Here is a 27,128-nt window from a genome sequence, read left to right as displayed (position 1 = left end):
CAATTAGTGCTGCTACTTGTTAAAATAGGAATTGATCCACGCAATGAAATAGATTCTCCTAATTTAATATAAGATATGAAGTTAGCTTTGGGTTCAGTTGAGAAGCCTTTTTTGTTTCTATTGTAAGTGAGGCTTTCTTTTGGATAGGAATATGGAGGGGGAAATTACTGACTTCATTTTACAGTTGAGCACTTGTACTAAAGAAATACCAATCAGCATGAGACAAATAGAAACCTGGAAAATCTATCTATCTATCTATCTATCTATCTATCTATCTATCTATCTCTATCTATCTATCTGTCTATCTATATCTATATCTATCTATCTAATCATCTATCTATCTATCATCTATCTATCTATCTATCTATCTATCTATCTATCTATCTATCTATCTATCTATCTATCTATCTATCTATCTATCTATCCTCCCTGCCAGTTCACAGGATAAATCTAATAGTCACGCAGAAAGTGTTTTAGTTTGGAAAAAATTCTGTCTATTAGTGAGTAACAGTAAAGAAAGTACTCTGAAGTAGTGTACTCAGTGTCAGTGGAGATTCTCAGTCATCCAGGTCATACTTGTCTCAAAAATGCTTTTTGAAAAGGCAACTGGACTGTTTTTTTTTCTTGAGGAAGAATAATGAAATGTTTCATTTCTCCTGAAACATCATCATATGTGATGGCAGGGGGCGGGATTAAAGGATAGGTACTGACAGTTGAGACTGGATGTTAGTGGTGGGGGAATAGAAAGGTAAGTTCTGACCAGATGGTGAAGTACTCTGAATACTCCTTGGTTCCCTGGGGCTGACAATGAGTTCCCACATCACACTAATAAAATCCAAGCAAATCACTTTTTGTTTTATCATGGTTTGTATTCTGTGGTCCTTAAAAAGGTTGATAGTTTGTATTCTATGGTTATTGGCATTTTATGTTAATCAGGCAGCAATGGCTTATCCAACAAACTATGGATCAGTAAACCCTGTGAAGGCTCTTTTTCTGGTTACAATTACTGCCAAAATATCACATTTTCAGATGATATTAACCTGGTTGAGAACTGAATAGAAATAAAATTCAGAATTACCTACATAAGTCAAATAAACCAGTGGTAAAAAAAATATTTTTAAAAGAAACAAAGGTGAAATTAAGCATTTAGAAAGCAAAATTCAGATGCATATTTATGGGATGGAAGATATTTGATTTGATACTAATATCTCCCCCCCCAAAAAAAACCCCAACCAAACCCCCAGCTTAGAATAGTTGTTGATTGAAAACTGACATAACATTGTGACGCTATTTTAAAAAAGAGCAAATGTAATTTACTTTGTACCAGAAGAAATGTAAGTTCCAAATCTGAGGAGGAAATGTTCCACCCTTTAAGAATTCACACAAACTGTTTTAATTTCAGAGAATGGCAAGTAAATGTTATGAAGGTAAAATGAAGACTGTTGACCTGTGGAGCGTTATGAAAAGCAAACGATGGATGGAAGGATGGAAGAGCATTAGGAAGCCCACAGAGAACACTAATGTCTGTTTTCTTCCCAGACTGTGGGACATGTAAACATGTGAGGCAGACTATTTGAATGTTCTGAAAAATTTCCTAACACCAACAGCAGTTCAACAATGGATCTAATTAGTTGAAGAACTACAGGACTCCCCTTCATCTAAAGGTTTTAACTTTAACCTGCACAGAGTAAGAAAACTGGAGTTCATGGCCTCAATGTATCCACCCAACTGCATAATCCCAAAGGAAACTAAACAACCGGGTCTTTCTTTTATCATAAACTGCTATTCTGAAGTGGCCCAAGATGAAGCTTAAAAAAATTTAGGATCTCATTCCAAGAGTGCTCCTGGGCTTTAGCCTGAGGCTTCATTTCCCCTCCCCACTGGATTGGGATGGAAGAAAACCGAAGTGGATAAGCATAGCAAACTGGTGATCCAGGGGGTTCTATCAGATGTCCAGCTCCTGGATAAGACAACAGGCTATAATTATTGTTTCCATGTTTCTTTGCTCGAGCCATGGCTGCTTCAGCAAACACTTTGCCATTGAAGCTTTGGTCAGCTTCTCCCACCACAAAGAGGATGTGTCCCTGGGCCTTCTCCACAGGGATGGCAGATACTTCATGTGCTTGATCCAGAGGATGTCCCAAGCAATAGAAAGTGGATGCCAATCCCATTTCATTAATGACAACCTTCTCAGATGGGTAGGAAGTTCCAGGGATTCTGACATCATGAAAGTGGAGTGGTATACCAGTCATTCTTGTTGGACCATTGATGGACACTGAAGCCACTACTTCCTTTAAGAAAGTACTCATGGCCAATGCAATTTCTGCTCCTTTGGATAAACCAATAACTCCAAGTCCCGGACCTCTTACCTAGAGGAGCAGAGACACATACAAAAATTTAAATTAGTTTCTTCTTCAAAACAATGACAACAAACAATATTGAAACTATAAAAAATGACAGTCTTTTAGTGCACATGCTATTTTACTGCAGTTCTACATCATTCCAAAATGAAAAGTTGGTCACCTTCTCTTTCGGTCAGCCAGCCAATATGTGAGAAGAAAATACGACAGAGAGGAAGCCTGACAAAAATGTTGTTGCTTTTATGAATCAGCTTTTTAAAGCAGTGCACTTTTAGCACGACTCTCAATCACATGTTTTTGCATGTCTTTCAGCTACACATAAAGAAGCCTAAGGAAAAAATGGTATGCTTTAATGAAAACCAAGTGGGGTGGATGTTATGGGTGTCCACAAAATGAGCATTGCAACATTGAGGGGTCAGCCCTGCACCTTTTCTATGTGTATGGGATATCACATTGCTCATACAAAAGGTGGCAATGCAATGCTGCTCTCATCATTGTGCCCTCAGGAATAATGCTACTGATCAGTGCTGTGCTCATGATAGACCCAAAATGCCTTTAGCTTGTCATATCTTATGGGTACCTAGTTTGTATGAAGTATTCTGCATAGCAAATAGAGAATAAACTCTAGGATCTTTCCTGAGTCTCAACAAGAAGTTTAAGAAAAGATACAATCTCAGGCATACCTTAGGATTTTTCAAGAGTAGTCTGGATGCTTCTTCAAAATACTCCAGATCTATTACTTCCAAAGTCTGTGGTAAATCATCATATGCAAAGAAAGCCAAAGCCAGAACTGCAAAGCCTTTACTAGCCAATAAACCAGCTCGAAATTCTATTAGTCCTCCAGCTCCACCGAACAGGTCAATCAGTCCTGGAAATGGCCCAGGGCCTGGTGAGGCAGAAAGGGAGAAAAAACAAGGATAAGTAAAGAAATGAAAAACGAAGAGTAATATCCTTTTATCAAATACATTATTTTCTCTGATTTGGGAATAATGCTTTTAATGATGTCTAAAACTGTTTGCTTTTTTTTATAACTATGTCATACTACTGGGCCACATTTAATTTTCACTCAGTTACTGTTGCAAAATCTTTTTCATAGGTACCGTTAGCAAGCTTTGTATCTCACATGGAACAACTTGCCTCCAGAAGTTGTGAATGCTTCAACACTGGATGTTTTAAAGAAGATGTTGGATATCCATTTGTCTGAAGTGGTGTAGGGTTTCCTCCTAAGCAGGACTAGAGGTTGGACTAGAAGACCTTCAAGGTCCCTTCCAACTCTGTTATTCTATATCTTATTTGTGAGATGCATGAAAGACTTTTCGTTGTCTCAATTAAGTTTCTTTCTGTCATTTTTGTTCCTTTTCTCAAACTACTACCTCCATGTTCAATTTTATCGGTATCTTCTAGGGCATCAGCTATTTCACCTAATTCTGTGTTATCTGCAGATGTGAAGAGCATTCCTTCTACCTCTTCATCAAATCAAAGACATTAATAAAAAATATTGACACAGGATGAAGTTTGCAGCACTGAATTCAGTATCTCACTTTAGTTTCATGAAGAATCATGATTAAATGAGCATCTGAATATTATTTTTGAATTACTATATATCCAAACTGACGTGTCACTCAATCGCAATCATCCTGCCTGCTGATGAGAATGTCATACTTTGTCAAATGCATTGGTATACAGTGTTGTATCTACAGTATATTCATAATCTATGAAAGGCGTTAATAGAAAGTACAGGGCGGGGCATAACCTTTTCCTAGGGGGTCACAGCAAGATCGAAAGCAGTTTACAACTTCCGCGACACCTCATTTTAAAGCCCATAAAAAACTGAATTGAATGAGCTATTAAATGTTAAATTTGCTTTAAGAATGGCTGGAAAATTCGATTCGGAAGAACAAAGGATCATTGACAGAATAAAATGCATTGCCTTTCGAGAGGCTGTTTGAAGATTTGTTGTGTTCTTATCCACCTCGTTTGAATGCTGTTCGAAGGGCTAATGGTGGTCATACTGACTATTAAATCGTGTCAATAAACTCAGTTTTTGATGGGCTTTCGAATGGTGTATGAATTATTTGTGTTGTTATTACAAGTGTTGCTGTGACCCCCTAGGAAAAGGTTATGCCCCGCCCTGTAAAGATTAGTCTGATACATGCTAATGTATAGTAATGGGTAGTAACAGACTCTCATAACTGGGGCAGTGTACAAATATTGTAAATTAGTATTACTGCAAATATATAAAGTTTAAATATTTCTCCAAGATGCTAACAAATTCTTTCATGATCTGCTCTAGAATCTTCCCAAATATTGATGCCAAATTGACTGATTTGTAGTTCCCCAGTTCCTCCTTTCTGACAGTATTTTTGTTCTTTAGTCATTTAGTATTTCACATATTCTCTGACAGAATTTCAAAGATAATGATTTAATGAATGCTCGCTAGAAAGTCTGGGCACTACCACCTTAAATACATTTGGAGGCACCATCCATTGCAAGCAAGAGATTGAGGCAATAAAGAGAAGTGGGAGAAAAAACAGAATTCAGTTTCCTTACCTGGAGGCAAGAAGAGGGCTCCCCGGACCCGGCCGCACTTAATGGAGATGCGTTCCACTCCAGGGGCTGCATACCATCGTTCCACAGTGCAAGTAGCCAGTGGTTCATGCATTGGCAAGGGCACAATCACAGTAGAATCGAAGAGGCTAATCTGAACATAGAAGGGGCTGCCTGTCACATCACGTTTGAGCAGCCTGTGGAACATCTTCTCAGCCTTTAGAGTGTAAAAGAGGCCCATGGGCCACACACCTGTATAGTTACCTCCCAGAGCAGAAGCCTGTGCCACATCCACTTCTCCATTCTGATTGGCTTGGTAAAAGGCTCTGGCTACAAACTTCATTCCCTTTTCATCTGTCAATGATGCATGTAAGGTCACAAGCTGGGAGGGCGCCAGGCCAGAGGCATAAATCTTCACTGGCAAGTCAGCGAGGGAGACTTCAGGAGTGACACTGAGGTGGACCATAGCAGCCAGTTCTTGAGAGTATCTGGGGAAAGTCAGGTTCCTAATGATATAAATTTGCGACTTGTCTCCTTACCACTCCCCTCTCAAACCATGCTGGTCCTCAATCTGTGGTCAAAACGTCATCTACATTGCTCTGCCAGTCCTATGTTACAATGCTAAAATATTCCAGAGGTCTCTGTTTCATTAACTTGTTCAGACAGCTCATAATCTCAGAACCCAACTCTGGGACCAATTGGAGGATTTTATAAATGCTCTTAAGTTTTTGTGTGGGATGACATCAATTCAAATGTAGATTTAATCTACTTTGGATATCTTTTGTGAACCTGCCTCTACAATTTCCTACTTGGCATCAACAGGTTTGTAAGATTATCAAAGTATCAGATCAGTTTGCAAGATTATCAAAGTATTGTTAAAACCAGCAGGAGGGAAAAGGAACAATAAGCCGCTTTGGATATACACCTGAGTGCGATCATCTTTCCAAAGGCAATTCCTAACTTGATATTTTTGCAGTTCACTAAGAATACATCAAGACAATTAAACAAACATTCCTTTAAGCTAACTCCCTCCCATCAAGCAGAAAAGAGAAGGACAAGGCAAAGCTTGCCAGCATTTTGCATGCCCCTCACCTTCAAGTTCTTGCTCCTCAAAGTGAGCCTCTGAATTTGCCAGACTGAAGAACCAGCCTCATGTAGCCACTTTCTTTCTCTTCTCTCAGCCGTAATGGAAAGGCACAGTGCAATTCTATCTCTCTCACCCACTTCAAATACAATACCTTTCAGCTCCAAACTTCTTCAGAATCAAGGCTTGCTGTGTCAACTGACCGCTAAGGAAAAAATAGACTTTGGGCAGAACTCCGAAGTCCTTTCTGCACTCTTCTCTACACCAAACAGTGGCTTAAAGCAGATCGAGTGAAGATTTTGGAAAATAAGGAGCTGGATCCTAACCATGTGACTTGAACTAATTCTCAGGGTGATATAAAAGTTGGAATGGAGTTTAATAGACTGGAACAAGCAATTTGAGAAAGAAATGGGAACATACTGTACAGTATTCTATTTGTAACTGTTTTTTCCCAGAGTCACTTTACAAAGTGTTTAAATAAATAATGCCTTCTTTTAGTCTTTTAATGCCTTTAAATATGCAATAATTCAAACAAGAAGGCATTGTCTGAAACACTTTCTGTAAAACAGACAAAACTCTGCAGTTATGTGCATCAAGAAAGCAATGACTCCAAAAGAGCTCACATTTCAGTTCTGGTTTCACACAAAAATCACTATTTTAGGAAGCAGTTAGAAATATTACCTCCCACCCAGCCACACCAATGAATCTCAGCAGACCCATAGTGAACCAGAAAGCCTTTAATGCCAAAAGAATCGAGCTTACATCAGGAAACTATGGTATATTCTCAGTAAAAAAAAAATGTACTGTCTAAAAATGATCCATCTAGCCAAATTAACATTTATAGTCATATATAATAAATGCCATTGATGAAAAAAAGTTTCAAACATCCCATGAAAACAACATTTCTATCAGGTGTTGTTGTAATATAGTTCCTTGTGTAGGTATGGGTCACCCATGGCCTAGTTCATACTAGGGCTTGCAGAGTCACACTGAATCACACAGTTACATGAACAGTCAACCGCTTGCATGGGGAAAGATCCCTTCCGCATGCCCAGCGATGAAGAAGGAGACGCTGCCTTTTAAAAAACAAAATCATTCCGGGTGTGTGTGTGCAGGGCAGTTTCTGCTGTCTGAAACACACATACACAGGGATGCAAAAACATCGTACCAGAAACATCCTTCCGGCCTAAACGGCCAGGACTCACTATGCAGCCTCATGTAACATGAACTATGTGAGCCAGCTACTCCCACACATGCCCTTTCTCCCCCCTATGCTGTGCTGTAACTTTCTATTCCCCCTTTGCCCACCCTTTGCCATGATGTGATGTGTAGAATGCTGTGATCAGCCCTGTCAGATGAAGAGGAAAAGTCTTTTTGACAAAAAGAAAATAAAAAAGTAGGAGATGTTGTAATATAGTTCCTTGTGTAGGTATGGGTCACCCATGGCCTAGTTCATACTAGGGCTTGCAGAGTCACGCTGAATCACACAGGAGAAAACAAACTCCTAGAACGCCATAACATCCTGATAGCGCATAACATAACATTCTGAGATGTGCCCTACCATTGACGTCCAGGATTTAACCATATATAGACTGAGCAGTAGATTAGAAATTGTACTTTTACAGGCTGTTTTTAACCACATGCTATTGCTCCTCCTGCCTTTGTCCTATCTCAATAAAAGGGGCTCTCAGACCCCCAATCTGGGTCGCTCCATCTCAAGAAAGGTTGTCTCCTGTCTTTTCTCAACATTGGCCTCATGGCCTCCATCAATAACCAAGAAAGAAAACTCCTAACTCCATTGTTTGTAGAATTAAAATACTTTTACTGGTTATGAAAAGATAGCAGCAGAAAGTAAAGCAAGATCTGAGCTAGAAAGGCGCGAACAAATACATATCAAATGTTAACCCAGCCTCTTCCCTCCAACAACCCCACCCCAGTGTCCAATCTGCAACTCCCTTAGGTCTCATGTGGGGTGCATCTCCAAAAGGCATCATCATGTTGGTATGCAGGACAGTTGGCCTTGACCAAGTCCAAACACCAGCCACCAGCATGCGCAGAAGATGATGAGAAGAAAACTCCCTTTTTCATATCATTCCTGTACCATTTATTTCCATCCCAAATACCATTCCCCCACCCTCCCCATTTCTATGGCAGCCGATAGTAAGTAAGCAAAGCAGAGGCTGACAATTCCCCAACATATTCCAGGCAAACTCCTATATTTCCAAAATCAGCACAGAATGACCCACTTCCCCACCCACCAAACTAAACAATTTAACAGTAAATCACAGTAATAGGACGCATAAACCTTATTTGGAAAACTGTATATTTTGGAAATGTTAGAAGAAATGCCCATATGGGTTCAGTTCCAAGTGGGTTAAAGACACTGGATTCATGGAAGTTGTTTGGAAAGAAGGTTTATTGATGATTGACAGGATAGTTTGAAGTCCTGGGGGAAAAGGGAAGAGATGCTGAGAATGTCCTGGTTTTATGCCCTCTCTGCGCTTTTGAATTTGAGCTTGTATTCTGACTGATTATCAGACTCCCATGGGGCCATGCAGGGGCAACTCTGTAGGCTGTCTTGAGTCCCAGGCTTGGTTGAGCCTTTGCTGGGTGATGATGTAATGAAAGGGCTTTGGCATTCCTATTATGGCTCTGCCTAAAAGAGGTACATGTTTCTTACGTAGAAAAGACTGGCCCAGGCCTTAATGGCCCATTGACAAAGGTGGGGGCCTGAGTTTCTGCCTCCCTTTTAGTGGAAACATTTTGTCCTTTTAATATTTCCTAAAATATTTCATTTTTCTAGGAGAGGGGTGGGTGCTAATTTCCTACAGAAACTATTCTGTAGGAAAATCATTATCTTTGAAATTCTCTCAGAGAATATGTGAAATACTAAATGATTAAAGGACAAAAATACTATCAGAAAGGAGGAACTGGGGAACTACTGAAACTATTTGGAATAGTACCCCACTCAGCTAAAACAAATTCACTTTTTAGATAAGAATCTGACCATGTTGAACTATCACCCAAAATGTTCAAGGGCACCATGGTTTTTGTCATGTATTCTAGGCAAGATAACATGATTTGGTGGGTTTTTTTTTTTTTTTTTTTTGGATATATGAAAGTTTGCTTATAATGCATAAACAGAATCTGCTGTTCCAGAATGTTTTGGTCATATTACTTCCAGTACTGTGCTCTTAATGACTGTTGAGTTTGGGTAATTATGAAATCATCATTTTACTTTGAACCTGAGTGGGAAGCAAATTTCATTCTTATAGAACTTGTACTTTCTTGGACTTGTACTGTAACTGGTAGTTTTGGTTGGTTTGATTGATTAGGAAGTTGGCATTTTGCACAGTTTTCTAAACAAAATTTTGCTTGGAATAGGGTTTGCGTTGAGATAATTGGATAATTTTTATCTTAAGATCTACTTCAGGTTTTTTTCCCAGGTGAGCAATATTTCATAAGTTGACTGAGATAATGATATTCCTATTGAAATTTTAGTTATTTTGATCCTAATGTTGGGTGAGCTTAAGTCGCTATGACATACAATTCCTTTGTTTCCAACATTTTAAAGAATGGAGTGATTAATGAAGTTCAATTTTGTTCCCATTTATTTTCAATATATTCAAGAGCATCAATCTATTTCAGCTTAATTTGCTTTTAGGCTTGCTTCCATGTCATCTCTTTCTGCTCCATTTGAAGTTTAGAGCCATAAACAAGCAGATTAACAGGAGGAGAAATGGTTCTGGATTATCAATTCTCCCCACCACATCTCCAGACTAATTTTTTAGCTTCCCCCAAAATCATCCATAATCAGAAATTGCATATCCAGTGGTGGGATTCAATTTTTTTTACTACCAGTTGTGTGGGTGTGGCATGGCTTGATGGACGCGGCTTGGTGGCCATGACACGGGAAGGATACTGTAAAATCTCTAATCCCACCCCACTCCCGGGGAAGATTACTGCAAAATCCCCATTCCTTCCCAATCAGCTGGGACTTGGGAGGCAGAGAATAGATGGGGGTGGGGCCAGTCAGAGGTGATATTTACCAGTTCTCCGAACTACTCAAAATTTCCGCTACCAGTTCTCTAGAACTGGCCAGAACCTGCTGAATACAACCTCTGCTCCTACCTGGAAAGGTTTAAATTCATCTCTGTAGTTAATGTTGTAAAACTGAGAATCTATTCCTATTTTTATAGTATTCATGACATTTGATCATTCTTAATCTCATTCTAAGGAGAAAGGAATATTGGGATGCACCCCATAACTTCATGTTTTCTAAAATCCAGAAATAGGCCTAGAGGTCCAATTTTAATATTTAAAGGGTGCGGAAATAAGTGAAGTATAAATGAGGAATCCTGTATTCCTGCTATGTAACAGTCTTCTCAACAGATTCCCTCCCATGCTTTTTATGCAGTAAAAATTATTACTGGCATTATTACTGCTGAACATTTTTTTTTAGATAGCTTCCTTTATGGCGTTTTGATTTCTATCATTTCTGTTCTACTTATGGACCTCCCTGAGGAAAGAGAGATTTCCTTGCCTTTTGAGGTAAGATTCTCAGACATGACCATTCTCCAAGACACTATTATTGCATCTTTATATTGCCTCTCCATATTGCATCCACATTGCATCTCATCCCTCAATTTCCATGGCCTCAAACGTCCCAAATCCCCTGGTCTCTAAAATCAAGGTTAAGCACGCCTTTTCTGTTTCTGTTTCTGAAGATACCCCAAGCTGGATACTGAATGGCTTGTACAAAACCGCTTCTTTCTATTGTACTTTATCGCTGATTTTTATTACATTTTTTAAAGCTTGAGGGATGCTTTCCTATCAGAAGGTGTGGGGGAGTAGAAGAAGAGAAGAAACATCTTCCCTAAACACTTCAAACTTTTTAATGCTGCCATTCTGTTTGCAATGGATACGTCACCTGGCTTTCAGTTTAACATTAACAACATAGATTGCAAAACAATATCAAGTAAATAAAATGGAGCAACAAACTCTCTTGTCTGTTTAGCTTAGTGGTGAAACCTCCCCAGTGAGATTGAGATACTTCAGCAGCCACCCTCCCACTCAAGCACTGGATGTTTCTTTCACTCTGGAACATGAGATACTATGATCTTTTCCTCGGAGTAGCTATTGGCTGTACCGTACATGAGATCAATCACTCAATCTGCACCACAAAAGCTCTTGCCATGAAAAAGCAGTTGCCCGAATGGTAGGTAAGTTTTGACAAAGAGCCTCAAACTCACTTTTCTCCAGCACTTTTCCACAATTCTCACGTTTCTCTGCTTGCTTTGTTTGCTTGGGATCCAAGCTCTTTTAAACACCACTTTATAAATTAAAAATCCGAGAATGAGATCTTGATTAACATGGCCTGTTTATATTGGCTTATCAAAACTGCCTCGTGGTAATCATTAACTGAAAGACATAAACTATATCTAATCCACCCACTGTAAAATCCAGTATGACCCTGCGGACAATGGCCTTTCCTTCTTAAATGTATCATTTAAACTTAGCTACTCCTAGATCCCCACTTTTTTATAGCTCTGCTTGAACTATTTTTCCAGGTCATCATATTTATGAGAAAGCAAACTGAGAAATAAGAAAAGGTGTCTCTATACATCCTAGATAATGTTGATTACATCATTTTTTTTACAATTTTTTTTATTTTTATTAAACAAGCAGCACACAAAAAAAAATAATCATCTTACATTACATCTTGTAGAAAGTGTGACACTTGGTTACAATTAGCTTTCGTGCATCTCTTCTACAGTCATTACTTACATTCATATCAAATGTCAATATACATCATTATAAAATGCAAACGCTGCATTCTGATTGGCTAATATCTAGCAGTTGGTCTGGATCTGGAAGTCCCACGGTATCTTAGCCCTTTTATTCCCCATGACTTTCTATGAAATCTCCCATCTGGTGTTCCTATATAGAATACCAGCTACTTAGTCATGCTGTTCAGCATATGTTGCTCAGTGGTAGGATTCAATTTTTTTTTACTACCGGTTCTGTGGGTGTGGCTTGGTAGGTATGGCACAGGAAGGATACTGCAAAATCCCCATTTCCTCCCGATCAGCTGGGACTTGGGAGGCAGAGAATAGATGGGGGCTGGGCCAGTCAGAGGTGGTATTTACTGGTTCTCCGAACTACTCAAAATTTCTGGTACCGGTTCTCCAGAACTGGTCAGAATATGTTGAATACCACCTCTGATGCTGTTCCTATTTTATACTCTGCTAGTTGGATTGTCTTTGAGGCCTCTCTACATAATCAGTATTTCAGTCCAGCCGTTTCGAACCACTGGGAGGATTTCCCAAGCAAACTCAGCTATGATTTGCAGGATCTTGTGCCACACCCATAATGGATGCATGCACGAACAGCCCCCCCCCCCAACTCTTGAGCATTTTGTTTTCGCCCTCCCGAGGCGCGAGGCTTTCTAGGAGCCTGGGGAGGGTGAAAACAGCCCCCCCTCTCGATGCCCTCAGGAGGCCTCAGGAGCTCCCCCCCCCCCGTAAACCAGACAGGAAACCTGACCAGGCAAGCCACTTAGTTTATTGTAAAACTATATTAATAGAACCTTGCCATTCTGAAAATACGAATCTCCTTACTGGGTTGTTTTTTCTTCTTTACAGTCGGATCAATTTAGGGTGGATCCTATCTAAGTTTCTTTCTCTGATGTTAAGCAGCTTTTATCTAATACCGCTTTTGGCAGTCTTTTCTTTTCCTCCTCCCTCAAAGTGAATCACTCATACCATTACAACATAAAATACAAGGGGAGAAATGCTGAAATAAAAGATCATTCTTATTGTATAAGAGCCAATTGGGTATGATGGTGAATTTGTTGGCATGGGAGACTTTACTTCAGTCCTGCCTTAGGTATGAAATCCAGCTGCATGACTTTGGGCTACTCACTCTGTCAGCCTACCCACTTCACAGGGAGGGGGATAGGAGGCAGGTCTTAGGTGGGCTTGCTGGCCTTGTTCTCAACTTTCATTTACCGTAGCTTAAAAAAACGGGCAATCAACTGGACCTATAATTATTCCCTGACAAAAGAAATCTTAGCATGGGAGTTGCCAAACTGTGAAAAGCAATGTGTAAGAAGCAATTACTTCTTTTTCCCAATGAAAGGGCTATTCTTGTTCTTGTTATTACAACATATGAAATTCTGCAGGTGTGCCTTACCAAGCCAAAAGAAGCAAGTTAAACTGGTTATCATTTGCATTTAATAGCTGGTATGAACTGGCACCAGATTTGTAGACCTCATTTTTAAAATCTGAAAGGTACAACTAGCATTTGCTCCCAGGCATGGATAACTTATTTTCAGGGAAACAGTTCAGTAATCTGCATTTTGTTTTGATATTCTCATTAACTTTCATCCTTCTAGTAAAAAAAACTGCCATACTTATCTAGAAAATGTTATGTATGAATTCATTCATTTATAGCTTGGCCATTCTCAGACAACAATCTAATCTTTGTGCAACATCTTCAGATACTCACAGAAATCACCTTCACACTGCACGTTCTGTTTATGTAAAACCTTTGTGTTTGTTCAGTCTACATTGGCCCAGCAGATAACATTGTCACAAGTAGATATAACTTTTTATTCTGAATAATGTTCAGAATAATCCTTGTAATCCAGATAATGTTGTAATCCTTGATTTACAACAATTGAATCTAAAATTTCTATTGCTAAGTAAGACAGTTGAGTTTTGTCTCATTTTACTTTTTTTTGCCACAAAGTGAATCACTGCTGTTGTTAAATTAGCAACCGAGTTGTTAAGTGAATCTGGCCTCCCCATTGACTTTGCTTGTGAGAAGAGGTGGCGCAGTGGGTAGAGTGCAGTACTGCAGGCCACTTCAGGTGACTGCTATCTGCAGTTCAGCAGTTCAAATCTCACCGGCTCAGGGTTGACTCAGCCTTCCATCCTTCCGAGGTGGGTAAAATGAGGACCCAGATTGTGGGGGTGATATGCTGACTCTGTAAACCGCTTAGAGAGGGCTGAAAGCCCTATGAAGCGGTATATAAGTCTAACTGCTATTGCTATAAGATCACTAAAGGTAATCACATGACCCCGGGACATTGCAAGTGTCATAAAAACATGCCAATTTCCAAATTTATGAATTTTGATCATGTGACCATAGGGATGCTACAATGGGTCATAAGTGTGGAAAACAGTCATATGGCACTTTTTTCAATGCTGTTGTAGCTTTGAACAGTTACTAAATGAATGGCTATAAGCCGAGGACTATCTCTAAAAGGAACAATCCTGAAAGTAATTATTTTAGTATTCTGTCTTAAGAACTTGCAGGAAAATTTCAAATGCTGTGTATCTCATAGGCAAAGCCAGAAGAAACATCATATGATTTATATACACAGATTCAAATAAATATTAAGCAATATAACAATTAGTTTTGTTTTTTAAAATTGATAAAAACAGGTGTATACCTCCACCTTTATACAGCAATGGTTATAACCCAATAAACCTTTTGCTATAAAACTGCTTCCTTGGTAAATAGCTGATAAGGAAGTGCAGGATTAAAAAGAAAATGAAGAATGTGATATGGATTACATTTTCTCAGAATACTCAAATGTCTAGTCCTTAGAAAAAGAGTCAGTTGTAAATGTTATCTCTATATCAGATTTCCCTTAATTAAGTATATATTCTTCACATTTCATTATACCTGCTATAGAGCAGAAAATGTTGAAAACATTAAAATTTGGATATAAATGCAGCCAAAAGCCTCTACTCCCCCTCCCCCCGATTCCCAATGTGCTTTGCTGCAAGCTGAAACTGATACAATTAAGTGACATCCACCATTTTCTACGCAGGTAGTCCTCGACTTACCAGTTCATTTAGTGATGGTTCAAAGTTACGGCATTGAAAAAAATGACTTGTCTGTTTTTCACTTACAACCATTGCATCATCCCCATGGTCAACCATTGCATCATCCCCCTAATCTAGGCCCGCAGGCTATCAGGACACGGAGAAATCACGGCCACACTTGAGGCTGGTGAGACAGTGCTCCTATCCAGTGCCTGCAGTGCGGTCAGTTATCGAGGCTGGCAGGCACCCCACAGTCCATCCAGCAAGCACGTGAGGCATGGCTTCCACAGTCCAGGAACCCATGCAGGTCCAAGGAGATCTAAAGGAGGAGGGCCAGGGCAGACGTAGGCCCAGGGCAGCGGCCTCCAGCCAACCATCGCCCTTCAGAGCAGCCACTAGAGATGAATCCAGAAGACAAAAAGCCTTGGAAAAACAGGTGGCTAGGGCGGAAAGACTGGGTCAGGCGGTTAGGCCTGAATCCCCCAGCAGATCTAGATCCCCAATTGGGCCCCGCTCTCACAACTCTGGATCGTCCCCTAGGGGCTTCAGTCCTTCTTCCCCCTCAATCTCTCCTGCAAGGCCTTGCAGGAGGGTGGCCTCTCCTTCACCCCCCATCTCACCTAGAGCTTATAGGGAAGGGGTAGAGGACCCAGGAGAAGGGGGATCTCGGGACTACCTTCCAGCAGCCCAACTTGCCCCCTGGGGGCCTCCGTCCCGTGGCCTTTTCGAGGAAGATTTGGAGGATTTGGACTGGATGCCTGATAGTATTAGGAGATTCATCTCTGCCACTATATCTAGGGGTATTTCGTCGGGCCTATCCCAGAAGGACCATTCCTCCCAAGGGGTGCCCAGGCCACCCGCAGTCTCTGGGTGCAGGTCCCCTTCCTCTTCTAGGGGACAGGATACTCCTAGACCTGCTTCCCCTTCAGTAGTCAGCGAAGGTTCCATCTTGAAGGAGGTGACACACCCAGACTTGGGGTTTTCAGAGGATGAGGATTCAGTTTTTCCAGAACTCCCAGCATTACCAGGCCTCTTTCCTCACCCGGCCTTCAAACCTATGTTACATAAGGCCAAAAAGACTACTGAGATTGGCACTGGGGCCCCTCCAGTCTCCCAGATAAGGAGGAGGTCCCAGCCCCTCCCTTCTTCCTAGAGGTGGTCAAAAATCACTGGGCGAGGCCTTCCTCCTTGCCCAATCCAGGGAGCAATGATAGGCGTTGTTACAATATGGAGCAGGCTTTCTCTCAGGCCCTGCAACTTCCCACGGTAGATGCCCTGGTCGCCCTTCTTGCTAACACATTTACAGTAGTCTTGGGTGACGTGGAAAACAAACGGAAGCCAGAGGACAAGTGTGCGGAGCTTACTCTCCGTAAGAATTTCAACACTTCTGTCTGGGCCATTAAGGCGGCCGCAGAAGCGCCCTATTTCAACCGCACGAGGGTCCTGTGGCTGCGGCAATTGCAGGACCGCATCCCTATACAAGATGAGCATCTTCACCAAGACTTCACTAAGATCATCTCAGCTACCCAGTTTTCGGCAGATGCCACCATGGATTCCATTAAATTCATGTCCGGGGCTCTCTCCACCTCTGTAACTGCGACGAGACTCCTGTGGCTCCGTAATTGGCAACTGGACAACAAATCCAAATGGAACTTGGCAGCAGCCCCCTTCACCGGTCTTACCCTTTTTGGGGCCTCCCTTGATCCTATCCTTGTGGAGAACAAGGATAAGAAGGTCCTACCTTCTAATTCTAAGAAGCCGGACTCCCATCCGTCCTCGTATCATAGGCCTTTGTCCTTTAGGCCGCCTAACCAAGACTACTGCCAGCAGTGGTATGCTCCCTACAGGTAAGACAGACAGAGTCAGCGGCTGTTTTACCAGGATAGGAATAGGTATCAATCCAAATGGCCCTTTCATGGAGGGGGCGGCCATTCCTTCTGCAGGGGGAAATGACTCCAATCCGAGTCAACCCATAGGTGGCCACCTAGCATCCTTCGCGGATCAGTGGGATCAGATCACCTCAGATGCCTGGGTCAGGTCGACAGTCAGGGAAGGTCTCCTCCCCTCCCTCGGTGCTCTTCAGGATCTTCCCTCCCTCCAGGGACCCAGAACGGTGTCACCTAATGTTTCTGGCGATCCAACGTCTGCTAGACATTCAGGCGCTCGAGCCGGTCCCACCAGAGGAGTACGGGCAAGGCGTGTACTCCAACCTCTTTGTCGTCCCGAAGGGGATGGAAAGCGATTCTGGAGCTGAAGCGCCTGAATTCACACCTGATCTACCGGCGCTTCAAGATGTCTTCTCTCAAGTCCATATTACTGGAGATCCAATGGGAGGACTTCATGGCATCAACAGAGGCATATCTACATATTCCAATTCGCTCAGCCCATCACAGATTCCTCCATTTTTCCCACAGGGGTCGTCATTTTCAGTACAGGGCCCTTCCATTTGGCCTGGCCTCTGCCCCCCACACGTTCACAAAGGTCCTGGCGGCGATGGTGGCTCACCTGCGCCTCGACGACATGATTGTCCTGGCCCATTCCCAGAAACAGGCAATTTTGGACCTGGAAGTCACCATCCAGGCTCTACAGTCTCTAGGGTTTTCCATCAACTTTCCTAAGAGCCATCTTTCTCCATTGACAAAAGTCCTACCCTTAGGCACAGTGATAGACTCAAGATCAGGGCTAGTTCGCCTTTCCCCAGACTGCCCGACAAGCCTACAAACCTTGGCACGACACATCCGTGCACGTTGGTCAGCTTCCATCCTGACCTTGGCCTGCTTACTGGGCAAGATGATGTCATGCATAGGTATTGTCCCGTGGGCCCGTCTACACTCCCGAACACTTCAGTGGAGCTCATCCCATTGCAACAACAGCGGATTAGCAACTCCACACGTTCCATTCAACTGTCACCAGGTCTCCGCTGGTCCCTGAGGTGGTGGCTGTCCCCATCTTTGAACCATGGGGCCAAATTATGGGAGCCGGACTGCAACTCCATCATGACGGATGCCAGCCTCTTTGGCTGGGGGACTGTGATGGAGGCCAGCCTGGCGAAGGGCCAATGGTCGAAGTCCAACCTGCGCCACAACATTAATTGGCTGGAACTGAAGGCGGCTCACCTGGCCCTTCTTCACTTTCAGGACTCGATAACTAACCGACATATACTCCTCCTGACAGACAATGTTGCTCACATAAATCATCAGAGGGGGACTCATTCCAAAAGCCTGTGGCAGGAAGCTCAGAAGCTCGGTCAATGGGCAGAAAAGAACTTGGTGTCCATTATTTCAGAACACATCTCAGTTATCGCCAATCACCAAGCCAACTGGTTGAGCCAGATGACAGTTGATCACAGGGAGTGGCAGCTGCTTCCAGAGATATTCCACATGATCTGCTTCCCTTTCGGCAATCCACTGGTGGACTTGTTCGCCAGCCCGAACAACGCTCAGATTCCCTGATTCTTCTCCTGCTTCCCTGCACGCAATGCAGAGGGCACAGATGTTCTCAGAAGCCCGTGGCCCCCCGGTCTCCTTTACGCCTTTCCTCCCCTTCCCTTCATCCAGGGAACCCTGAGGAAAATTGTGTTGGAAGGGGCCCATAACATTCTGGTGGCCCCGTTTTGGCCGAGGCGACCTTGGTTCGTGGATCTAGTCCAACTATCCATTTCTCCACCCTGAAGGATTCCCCAGGAGGTTGCCCTATGCCAGGGGGTCTTGGTTCACTGGGAGCCCCAGTGGCTCCAGCTGATCGCCTGGCACTTGAGCGGCGCCTCCTGAGGGATGCTAGCCTGTCTGCTATCGAGGCAACCATCAACCACTCAAATTTGTAATTCGACATGGTCAACATTTGTGTCCTGGTGCAAAGGTTCCACATATCCTTGGCTTCAGCCTCGGTCTCCCAGGTCCTCAAATTTCTACAGCATCGTCTAGGGTTGTCCTGAGGCTCAACCCGACCTTTCTTCCAAAGGTTAACTCCCTATTCCATATGTCACATGAGGTCATTCTTCCAAATTTCTGCCCGTCTCCTTCCCACGAGGGAGATCCTGTGGCACCGCCTGGATGTCCACCATGTCCATCGCATTTATCTAAGGCGTACATCTTCCATCAGGCGATTGGAGGCCCTGTTCTTGTCCTACCACCTAGTACTCTAGGTGCTAGGGTTTCTTTGGCCATCATGGAGGCCTATCGGGCCATGCATCAGGTTCCACCGCTGGGAATTACTGCCCATTCCACTAGGAGCACGGCTATCACGGCCACGTGGGCTACCAGGGCTCCACTGGAGGATATTTGTAAGGCAGCCACCTGGGCCTCACCATCTCCCTTTATTAGACATTATCGCCTAGATAGTTTCGCTTCGGTGGACATGGCCTTCGGGTATTCCAACAGGTGGCGACCTCCCCTTCCCCAGAGTCAACAACCCGCCCTGGGACTTAGCTTGGGTATGTCCCTGTTGTAGCACCTCCTGCCGAAACTACAGGACAAAGAACGTTAGTCCTTACCTGAACGTTTCTTTTCTGTAGTAGAGGCGGAAGGGGCTACTTCCCGCCCATGGATTTGATCAGATGGGGTCCGGGCAGTCTCTCTATGTATGTGGTGTGTTTTCCTTACATAATGCATTCAGCTTCTCAATTCGACTTTGTGAAACTGGGAGCCTAGAGGGAAAGGATACTTAAGAAAAATCCCTCAGTCTCGGACCAATCAGGCTGTGACTAAGCCCTGTTGTAGCCCCTCCTGCCTCTATTACAGAAAAGAAACGTTCAGGTAAGGACCAACGTTCTTTCTAGCTTAAGCGTGTATTACTTATATGTATTACATAATATATACCTTGCCCTTATCTAGTAAAGATCTGAATTCTGTTATAGGATGAAAGTCATAGGGAGATGCGAACTACCAAGATTTTACCAAGTCCTCCACAATCAACATAACCCATGAAGAGATTTGATGAACCATATATTTTTCCTCAAAGTAAGTTTTTTTTTAAATTATTTTCTTTTCATGGTTAAAGAAGAAAGGTAAATTCTGGAAATTACAAATCATCCGGAAGCTGTAGATTTTGCAATAACTCCTTTAGGGCTTTCCCTCATTTTCAAACAAATATTCCAGCTGTCCTCCCCACATTTGTTCTTTTAATACCAAAGCTATGAGATGAGAAATTATTGGAATACAAGAACATATTTTGCAGGGAAGGTCCTATTGCTGATTGGAAGAGGAACCAAATAAAAAGTTGTAATACAGCAATGTGTCTTCGTACACTAGATTCTGTCTCTCAACTTTTGCACTTCAAGAAGTCTTTCAATGTGCTACAAAAGGGACTTCTGCTCTTTTATTGCTTGGCTGCTTTAGGTTGTGCCTTGGAGTTCTGCAGCAAGGCCAGTGTGTCTCGCTTCTCAATGCGCCGCAAATGTTTCTTCTTTGCACGCTTCAGTTTCAAGGGATTTCGAATCTTAAAAAAAAAAAAGAGAGAGAAATATGGTCTTATCTCATGCTCATTTAAGACTTAAAAACTTTTTGAATAGCAATCAATCAAGTTAGAGGCTTTTAGAATGTTATTGCTATCAGTTTACAAAACTTCCATAACAGAACCAAACACAGGTTTTCCATAGAAACCTTGTTAAAGGCGCCTAAATCTAAAGAAAGCAACAGATTAAACTCTACACATGTAAGAGGAAGATAAAGAAAATGTGGAAGTAGGATTGGCACGTGCCTACACCACCACAAAAAAGTTCCGTCGTTTTGTTATCTGGCAACAGACATTCCATTTGTCAACAGTAAATGGAAAAACAAGAAATACAGCCAGCCCATCATCTCCACACTTTTTCTTTTCCTGAAATAAAAGGTACCTCCAAACAGTTACTATAAGACATTGTAAATAAATAGCATACCATATTTTTCGGAGTATAAGATGCACCGAAGTATAAGATGCAGCAAGGTTTTGAAGAGGCAAATTAAAAAAAAAAGTAGGTAGATAGGGAGAGGGAGAGAGTAGCTAGGTAGGTAGATAGAGGGGGAGAGAGAAATACAGTACGTAGGTAGGGAGAGAGAGAGTAGGTAGGTAGGTAGATGGAGGGAGAGAAATACAGTAGGTAGGTAGTGAAAGAGAGTAGGTACGTAAGTAGTTAGGAAGAGAGAATAGGTAGGTGGAGGGAGAGAGAGAAATACAGTAGGTAGGTAGAGAAGAGAGAGAGAGTAGGGAGGTAGGTAGATGTTTCCAGGTGTATTTATCCATGTGTTGGAGAAGGAAATTGCTGACAACCTGCAGCATCTAAGACATGCTTCTGCTGGCACAGCACTTGATCAATGTAATTCTCATCAATCACTCTGACTAAAGAGCTTTCAGAAAGGGAAAAAATTAAGTTTTTGCACTCTGCAAACCTCCTCAAAAGTCCTGTTTTTTGCAAAAATGAGCCTGTTTTTTTTTTTTTTTCCAAATAAAGGCATGAATAGTCTTGGGGGGGCTTGCAGAGTGCTCCTGGTGGTGGTGGGGAATGAGCAAAAAACAGGCCTGTTTTTTGTCAAAAACAGTAGCATGCACAGCCTTATGGAGGCTTATAGAGTGCTGCTGGTAGCTGGAGGGGGCCTCCAGCAGCTCTCTGAAAGCCTCCACAAGGGTATGCATTGCCATTTTGGTGAAGTGGCGGGGCTTCGGGAGGCAAAAAAATGCTGTATTCGATGTATAAGACACACCCAGATTTTTAGCCTCTTTTTTGAGGAAAAAAAGTGTTCTTATACTTTGAAAAATACGGTATGTCTTATTGCTTCGCTTCTAACTTTTTATGCAGAAAGCAGAGAAAAATCATTTAAATATATAAGAACCTGAATAAAAACTAAAATAGAGATCACGTTCCTATAGTATCAGCCTGCCTATGACGATCCACTTTTACTGGCATATGATTCCCCATGTTTGTATGCCTCTGACTTTTTCCATGTTGCAAAGTTGATAGTTATGATCTCCCAATAGCATAGAACTCTGTTCTTGGTGGTAAAGTATTAACAATGAAACATAGCTGTCGGCTTGGACTCTGAAACTAACTTTCACTTGGATCAGAGCCCAGATAATTGAAAGAAAGAGCCAGATGAGCTCTACTGACACACTATCATCATCAATTCAATTCAATTCAATTCAAGAAGCAGAAGTTCTCTATAATAGATCTTATCAAATGCCCTTGAAGTTCCCTTATTCATGGCTTGGTCCAAAACCTAGCATGTATCTCTCATGTTGGCTCATTCTCAAAAGGAATCTCTGTGGCAAAAATGTCGAAACTTGGTTCAAGCACATTTACATACAAAGTTAGCAAATCACATTTGCATTTAAACTCAGGCTAGGTGACGGACCTATCTCCAGGATCCTATCCACCTTCCTAATGCTTCAAGCTGGGAAGGGGAGAGGCAAAGTCCTTGCCAAAACCCAGCAGCACATCAATATCTTGATTCCAGACAAGGAAATCTATTTAATACAACTATTGTATAATTTTACTTGTTTTGGATTGTCTGTACTTAGGCACTTGTGCTCTCCTTCCACGAGAAAAATTAAATGCAGTTCCATTTCATCAAAGGACTTCCCATCCGAGGCAACAGAGAGTGATATAAAATTTGTGTAGTTACTGGATCAATAATTCAGCCTCCAATTCTCAAATGCTCCTCCTTAATTGCAATGAAGAAGCATAACTTTTTATACATTGCTGCTGATCCAAACATATTATAATATACTACCAAGTTAAGTAAAACATTAATTATGAAATACACTCCACTCTTCTTCAACCAAGGAAAGAGATTTTCTTTTTAGATCAAAATAACTTGAGCCAAAACTCACCACTTGCACAACCTCTGCTTTCCTCTCATTTTCTAGTCTTCTTTTTAAGTTATCCCTTCTCCGCTGCTTTTTCTCCTAAAAGGAAAAAAAAAACTTTTATGCATGCTATATATCACAGTCCAGTCAAAAATATGACCAAATAATTCCATAAAAATACAAGAATACAAATACGAACAGAAAAAACAGCATATGCAAACAGCTTTATAAACCCAAAAGCTGAATTTATTAATAATTCTCAAAAAGAAATAAGCAAAGTATGTATCAGCAGAAGAATGTTTTATTGAGTTGCTTATCACTTTAAAAGTTCTCACTCATTGAACTTTTCCAGACTGATAAGCTGGAATACAAGTTATCATTTTATGAGGTCTTCTCAAAAGTTTAAGCAGAACATGATGTGACTTTAGAATCTATGTGTTGAGACCTTCATTGAAATGAACAGAATATTTGTGGGATTTGCATAAGACAAAGGCAGCTGAAACCAGCAACATGAATGAAGTATTTGTGAATTGGCTAATTATTTTATTTGAATTGACTCAATTGGGAAAAATGAGGGGGTATTTTTTCACACTGGCACATAGCAGCATCTAAGTAGCAGCAATATCAAATACAGAAATTGTGGCATGACATCTAATGCAAGTGTCGTCATTTATCTATCTTTTCCCCATGGGTGGCCATGTTGTTTATTATGTCATTTTGTTTATGACATAAATAAAACAAGCATCAAAGTCTGGTATTACATCTTCACTCAATCTTTCTTAATATATAAGTAGGATCCTCATGAAGCTCTACTAACGTTTCACAGCAAAGATATGCAGAAATTCATATTCTGCTTTACAAAATAGTAGCATCATCAAAGTTATTCATTTATGCCAGAATAAAAGGGTAGCAATTCTATTTTAAACTTTCAATAGAAGAAATAAGTACAAAACCTATTACCATATTTTTTGGAGTATAAGATGCACCCTTTCTCCTCAAAAAAGAGACTGAAAATCTGGGTGCCTCTTATACACCGAATACAGCATTTTTTTGCCTCCTGAAGCCCCGCCCCTTCACCAAAATGGCCGTGCATACCCTTATGGAGGCTTTCAGAGCTCCTGGGGGCTGGGGAGGGCAGAAATGAGCAAAAAACGGGCTGTTTTTTGCCACCACCCCCCAGCTCCCAGCAGCACTCTATAAGCCTATGCATGCAATTTTTTTGACGGAAAACGGGCTGTTTTTTGCTCATTTTTGGCCCCCCCACTCCCCCAGGAGCACTCTGCAAGCCCCTCTGGCTATTCATGCCTTTTTTGGGGGGGGGGAAAAAACGGGCCCTTTTCACAAAAAAAGGGCTGTTTTGGAGAAGTTTGCAGAGTGCAAAAACTTTCCCCCCTTTGAAAAGCTCTTTAACTGATTGATGAGAATTACATTGATCAAGTGCTGTGCCAGCAGAAAGTCTTAGGTGCTGCAGATTGTCAGTGATTTCCTTCTCCAGCACATGGAAACATCTACCTACCTACCTACTCTCTCTTTCTCTCTACCTACCTACTCTCTCTCTCTCTCTCTCTCTCTCCATCTATCTACCTACCTAACTACTCTCTCTCTCTCTCTCCCAACCTAACTACTGTATTTCTCTCTCTCTCTTTCTCTCCCTCTCTGTCCCTCTATCTACCTACCTACTTTTTAAAAAAAATTGCCTCTTCACACTCTTGGAGTGTCTTATATTTAAAAAAATATGGTAGATGCCAAATTCAAAATAGCTACAACAGATCAATCTGCAGGCCAAAGCAGAATGCCTTTGTGAATTCTATTCACAATTCTTGTACAGTATCAGAACAGAGGGTATGAGTTCAACAAAGTTAGCACTAATTCTTTCCTACTAATTAAGTCCATAACCATGATGGCGAACCTATGGCACGTGTGCCACCTGCGAGCATCGCGCATGTGTCTCCTGCCATCCACCTAATTTTTGGGTCTCTTCTGTGCATGTGATTGGGGGGCATGCGGAAGACACGCACACATACTCTGGGGGTAGCATGTAGGGGTGCTATGGTCTGTTTTTGGTCCCAGGAAGCTTCAGGGAGGCCTACTCAAAATGTGGCGCATGGGGGGGGGGATCACGTGCACATGTGCAGGGGAGTGTTGCGTGTGCACTGCATTATGGATCTGGGCAGAATGCTTTTGGCATGCGACGATAAAAAGATTAGCCATCACTGGTCCATAGTTTAATTAGAGTGACAAAAAATATCAGTGAAGATGATGTCTGGAAAGAGATGCTTAGGGATACCTTATAGTTACTTAATAATATTATGGATGTATTGCTTCCATTGAAATGAACATATTTTACTTACCTCACGTTCCCTTTGTTTTTGTTCCTTCAGCTCCTGGGCAAAATCTTTGATCAACTTCTTTTCCTGACGTATTTTCATTTTTTGTTGCCAAGAAGTATGTAAAGGCTTATCCTGGATCATATGGGAAAACCTGGAGTAATGGGGAAAGCTAAAAATAAGTGCTAGAGTTTCAGCACTAGATGGTCTCACCTTACAAGACAGCTATAGTTTGCCTTAATAAAGCCTTACTGAATAACTAATATCAAATTGGTGCAATACACTGAGCCATATACTGCAACTAAACCAAACAATCTTAATAACATTTAGCATATTGTCGGAAGCAGATCTAGGATAAGAGTCCTGCATACTCTTACTTGGCAATGAGTTCCAAGGAAACAAAATGCTTTTGCATATAAAAAACATTACCCTAACAAATAAGAATATTAAAAGCACACTATGATTTTAATTAGGGTGTGACACCAAAGTACAAACTCTCTAAAATTTACACTCAACTTGAACTGAAGATGAATATTAACATTTTCCTTTTTTTTTTTTTGTAACATTGAACACTGGATTGGCATGAAGTGCATAAAATAAAATCTGTCTAGGAGAAGTATGAAGGGGATGCAGTGGCTCAGTGGCTAAGATGCTGAGCTTGTCAATCAGAAAGATCGGCAGTTCGGCGGTTTGAATCCCTAGTGCTACATAACAGAGTGAGCTCCCGTTACTTGTCCCAGCTTCTGCCAACCTAGCAGTTTGAAAGCACATAAAAAATGCAGGTAGAAAAAATAGGTGGGAAGGTAATAATGTTCTGTGCGCCTTTGGCGTTTAGTCATGCCAGCCACACGACCACGGAGACGTCTTCATGGCTTTGAAACGGAGATGAGCACTACTCCCTAGAGTCAGCAACGACTAACACATATGTGCCCTTTTACCTTTAGGAGAACTAACCAATATACAGTATTTCTGTCTAACAAAGCGGTATAAAATACACATAAACGGCAACCCATTTCTCTTTAACTCAAAGCAGCTTTAAGATGAGTGGACTTCAACTCCCAGAATCCTTGCTGGGAATTTCTGAGAGTTGAAGCCCATATATCCTAAAAGTTGCTGATGTGGAGAAAACTTCCCCCAAGATGCTGCGTCGGATCACCTGGCGACCAAGATCGCATTCTTACCGCTTTTTGCCGGGGTCTTTCCATACCCGCCCAGATTTAGGCCTTCCTTTGGGAATAGGTGGTGCCTCCTTCCGCTTCTTACCCAAAGCAGTTACTTGCAGCTTCCCAGATCCAGCTTCCACTAAGGCGACAGCCCCTTCCTCGTTCTCCAGCTGCTGAAGTTGCTCACCCCGTTCCGGCTCTGGAGAGAGTCGGTCGGCTTGCAGTTGCTCCTCGGGGATAAGCGCTGCCATTTCCTTCCTTTTGGTCTCTTCGCTACACACTCCCAGCGAAAAAACATGTGCTCTCCCTCCTTCCCCGCCACCCCACGAGGAAGACTCCAGTAGGACTCTTTCGGATGACGTCCCAAATGCGACGGACGCGGTTGCGCAGAATTACGAGCAACATAACGTTCTTTGTGGCCGTCCTCTGCAAATGCGGTATTCATTGGAAGTTATGTAAGCTAGAGCGGTTCCTTGACTAGAAAGAGGGAAAGTTTCACTTGTTCTTGAATACAACTTCCGGTATTCTCTGCTTTTAGTGGAGTCCATATGCGGGGCAAGAGTGGTAAAATTTCAGTACAATGGTCTTCGCTATGTAGTACTCTGTAAATATTTTGGAAACAGTATGGCCAGAATTCCGAAATGCATGCTGGCTGCGCATTATGGACTTTGCAGTATAAATACAGCTGGAAAGCGCTTAGTTGGGAAAGATCCATTAAAAATACCGTTAAGATACTCAATTAAAGCTGATAGTTGAAAGTTTTCGGTTTTCCAGGGATTTTAAACAATTGTCTAGAGGACTTTTGATAAGGGTATTGCTTATTTTCTCCCTTTTTTAGAAGAAAAATATGGTGAAATATTTTTGGTGAATAGGTAATAATTGAACAGTGACAGTACTATCAAAGTTAATACACAACACTGATTAAAATACATTAAAAGCAGATAGAGCCATATAGTAGAACATAGTATTAATGTTCTATATAGTATTAATATAATGTTCTACATAGTATTAATGAAACAGATCCTGTTTTC

The 27,128-nt window shown here is 41.8% G+C and overlaps 2 protein-coding genes and 1 long non-coding RNA gene across 7 annotated transcripts in view; 1 reads left to right on the top strand and 2 right to left on the bottom strand.

Annotated features, from left to right (window-relative positions):
* BAAT (bile acid-CoA:amino acid N-acyltransferase) overlaps nt 1–11,391 on the bottom strand; it is a 14,640-nt gene extending 3,249 nt beyond the window's left edge. Inside the window, exons 1-4 of one of the 5 annotated variants that reach the window (XM_032219665.1) lie at nt 11,244–11,391; nt 4,911–5,413; nt 3,044–3,246; nt 1,370–2,369 (exon numbers count right to left, since the gene is read on the bottom strand). In XM_032219665.1, the coding sequence (XP_032075556.1) occupies nt 1,773–2,369; nt 3,044–3,246; nt 4,911–5,373 (1,263 nt within the window). In that variant the 5' untranslated portion in view covers nt 5,374–5,413; nt 11,244–11,391 and the 3' untranslated portion in view covers nt 1,370–1,772. Of the gene's footprint in view, nt 1–1,369; nt 2,370–3,043; nt 3,247–4,910; nt 5,414–5,999; nt 6,977–11,243 lie in introns of those variants that run through there. The other 4 variants (XM_032219644.1, XM_032219650.1, XM_032219658.1 and 1 more) reach the window with 4 other exon arrangements.
* LOC116510218 lies at nt 10,045–25,419 on the top strand. Its single transcript, XR_004255627.1, has 3 exons — nt 10,045–11,213; nt 19,684–19,786; nt 24,989–25,419. It is a non-coding gene; the product is annotated as an uncharacterized LOC116510218 (long non-coding RNA).
* On the bottom strand, nt 19,755–27,128 carry CCDC86 (coiled-coil domain containing 86). The gene is made up of 4 exons (XM_032219681.1): nt 26,116–27,128; nt 24,959–25,088; nt 22,632–22,706; nt 19,755–20,264 (listed from the first exon to the last, which is right to left on the bottom strand). The coding sequence occupies exons 1-4, from the start codon at nt 26,346–26,348 to the stop codon at nt 20,145–20,147; spliced, it is 558 nt and encodes a 185-aa protein (XP_032075572.1). The 5' UTR covers nt 26,349–27,128; the 3' UTR covers nt 19,755–20,144.

This window comes from Thamnophis elegans, chromosome 1, assembly GCF_009769535.1.
Source record: "Thamnophis elegans isolate rThaEle1 chromosome 1, rThaEle1.pri, whole genome shotgun sequence".
In the NCBI taxonomy this organism is placed as follows: Eukaryota; Metazoa; Chordata; class Lepidosauria; order Squamata; family Colubridae; genus Thamnophis; species Thamnophis elegans.
The sequence above is the reverse complement of the archived record's forward strand: the minus strand, read 5'-3'. Positions and strand labels throughout refer to the sequence as shown.

What these genes read in the sequence shown, in the direction of transcription:
- CCDC86 (XM_032219681.1), bottom strand. Translation starts at nt 26,348, where the DNA reads ATGGCAGCGCTTATCCCCGAGGAGCAACTGCAAGCCGACCGACTCTCT. An exon ending in AAAGACCCCGGCAAAAAGCG is followed by an intron (nt 25,089 to 26,115) that starts GTAAGAATGCGA and finishes CCATTACTCCAG; the next exon opens with GTTTTCCCATATGATCCAGG. An exon ending in AAGCAGAGGTTGTGCAAGTG is followed by an intron (nt 20,265 to 22,631) that starts GTGAGTTTTGGC and finishes TTTTTTTTTAAG; the next exon opens with ATTCGAAATCCCTTGAAACT.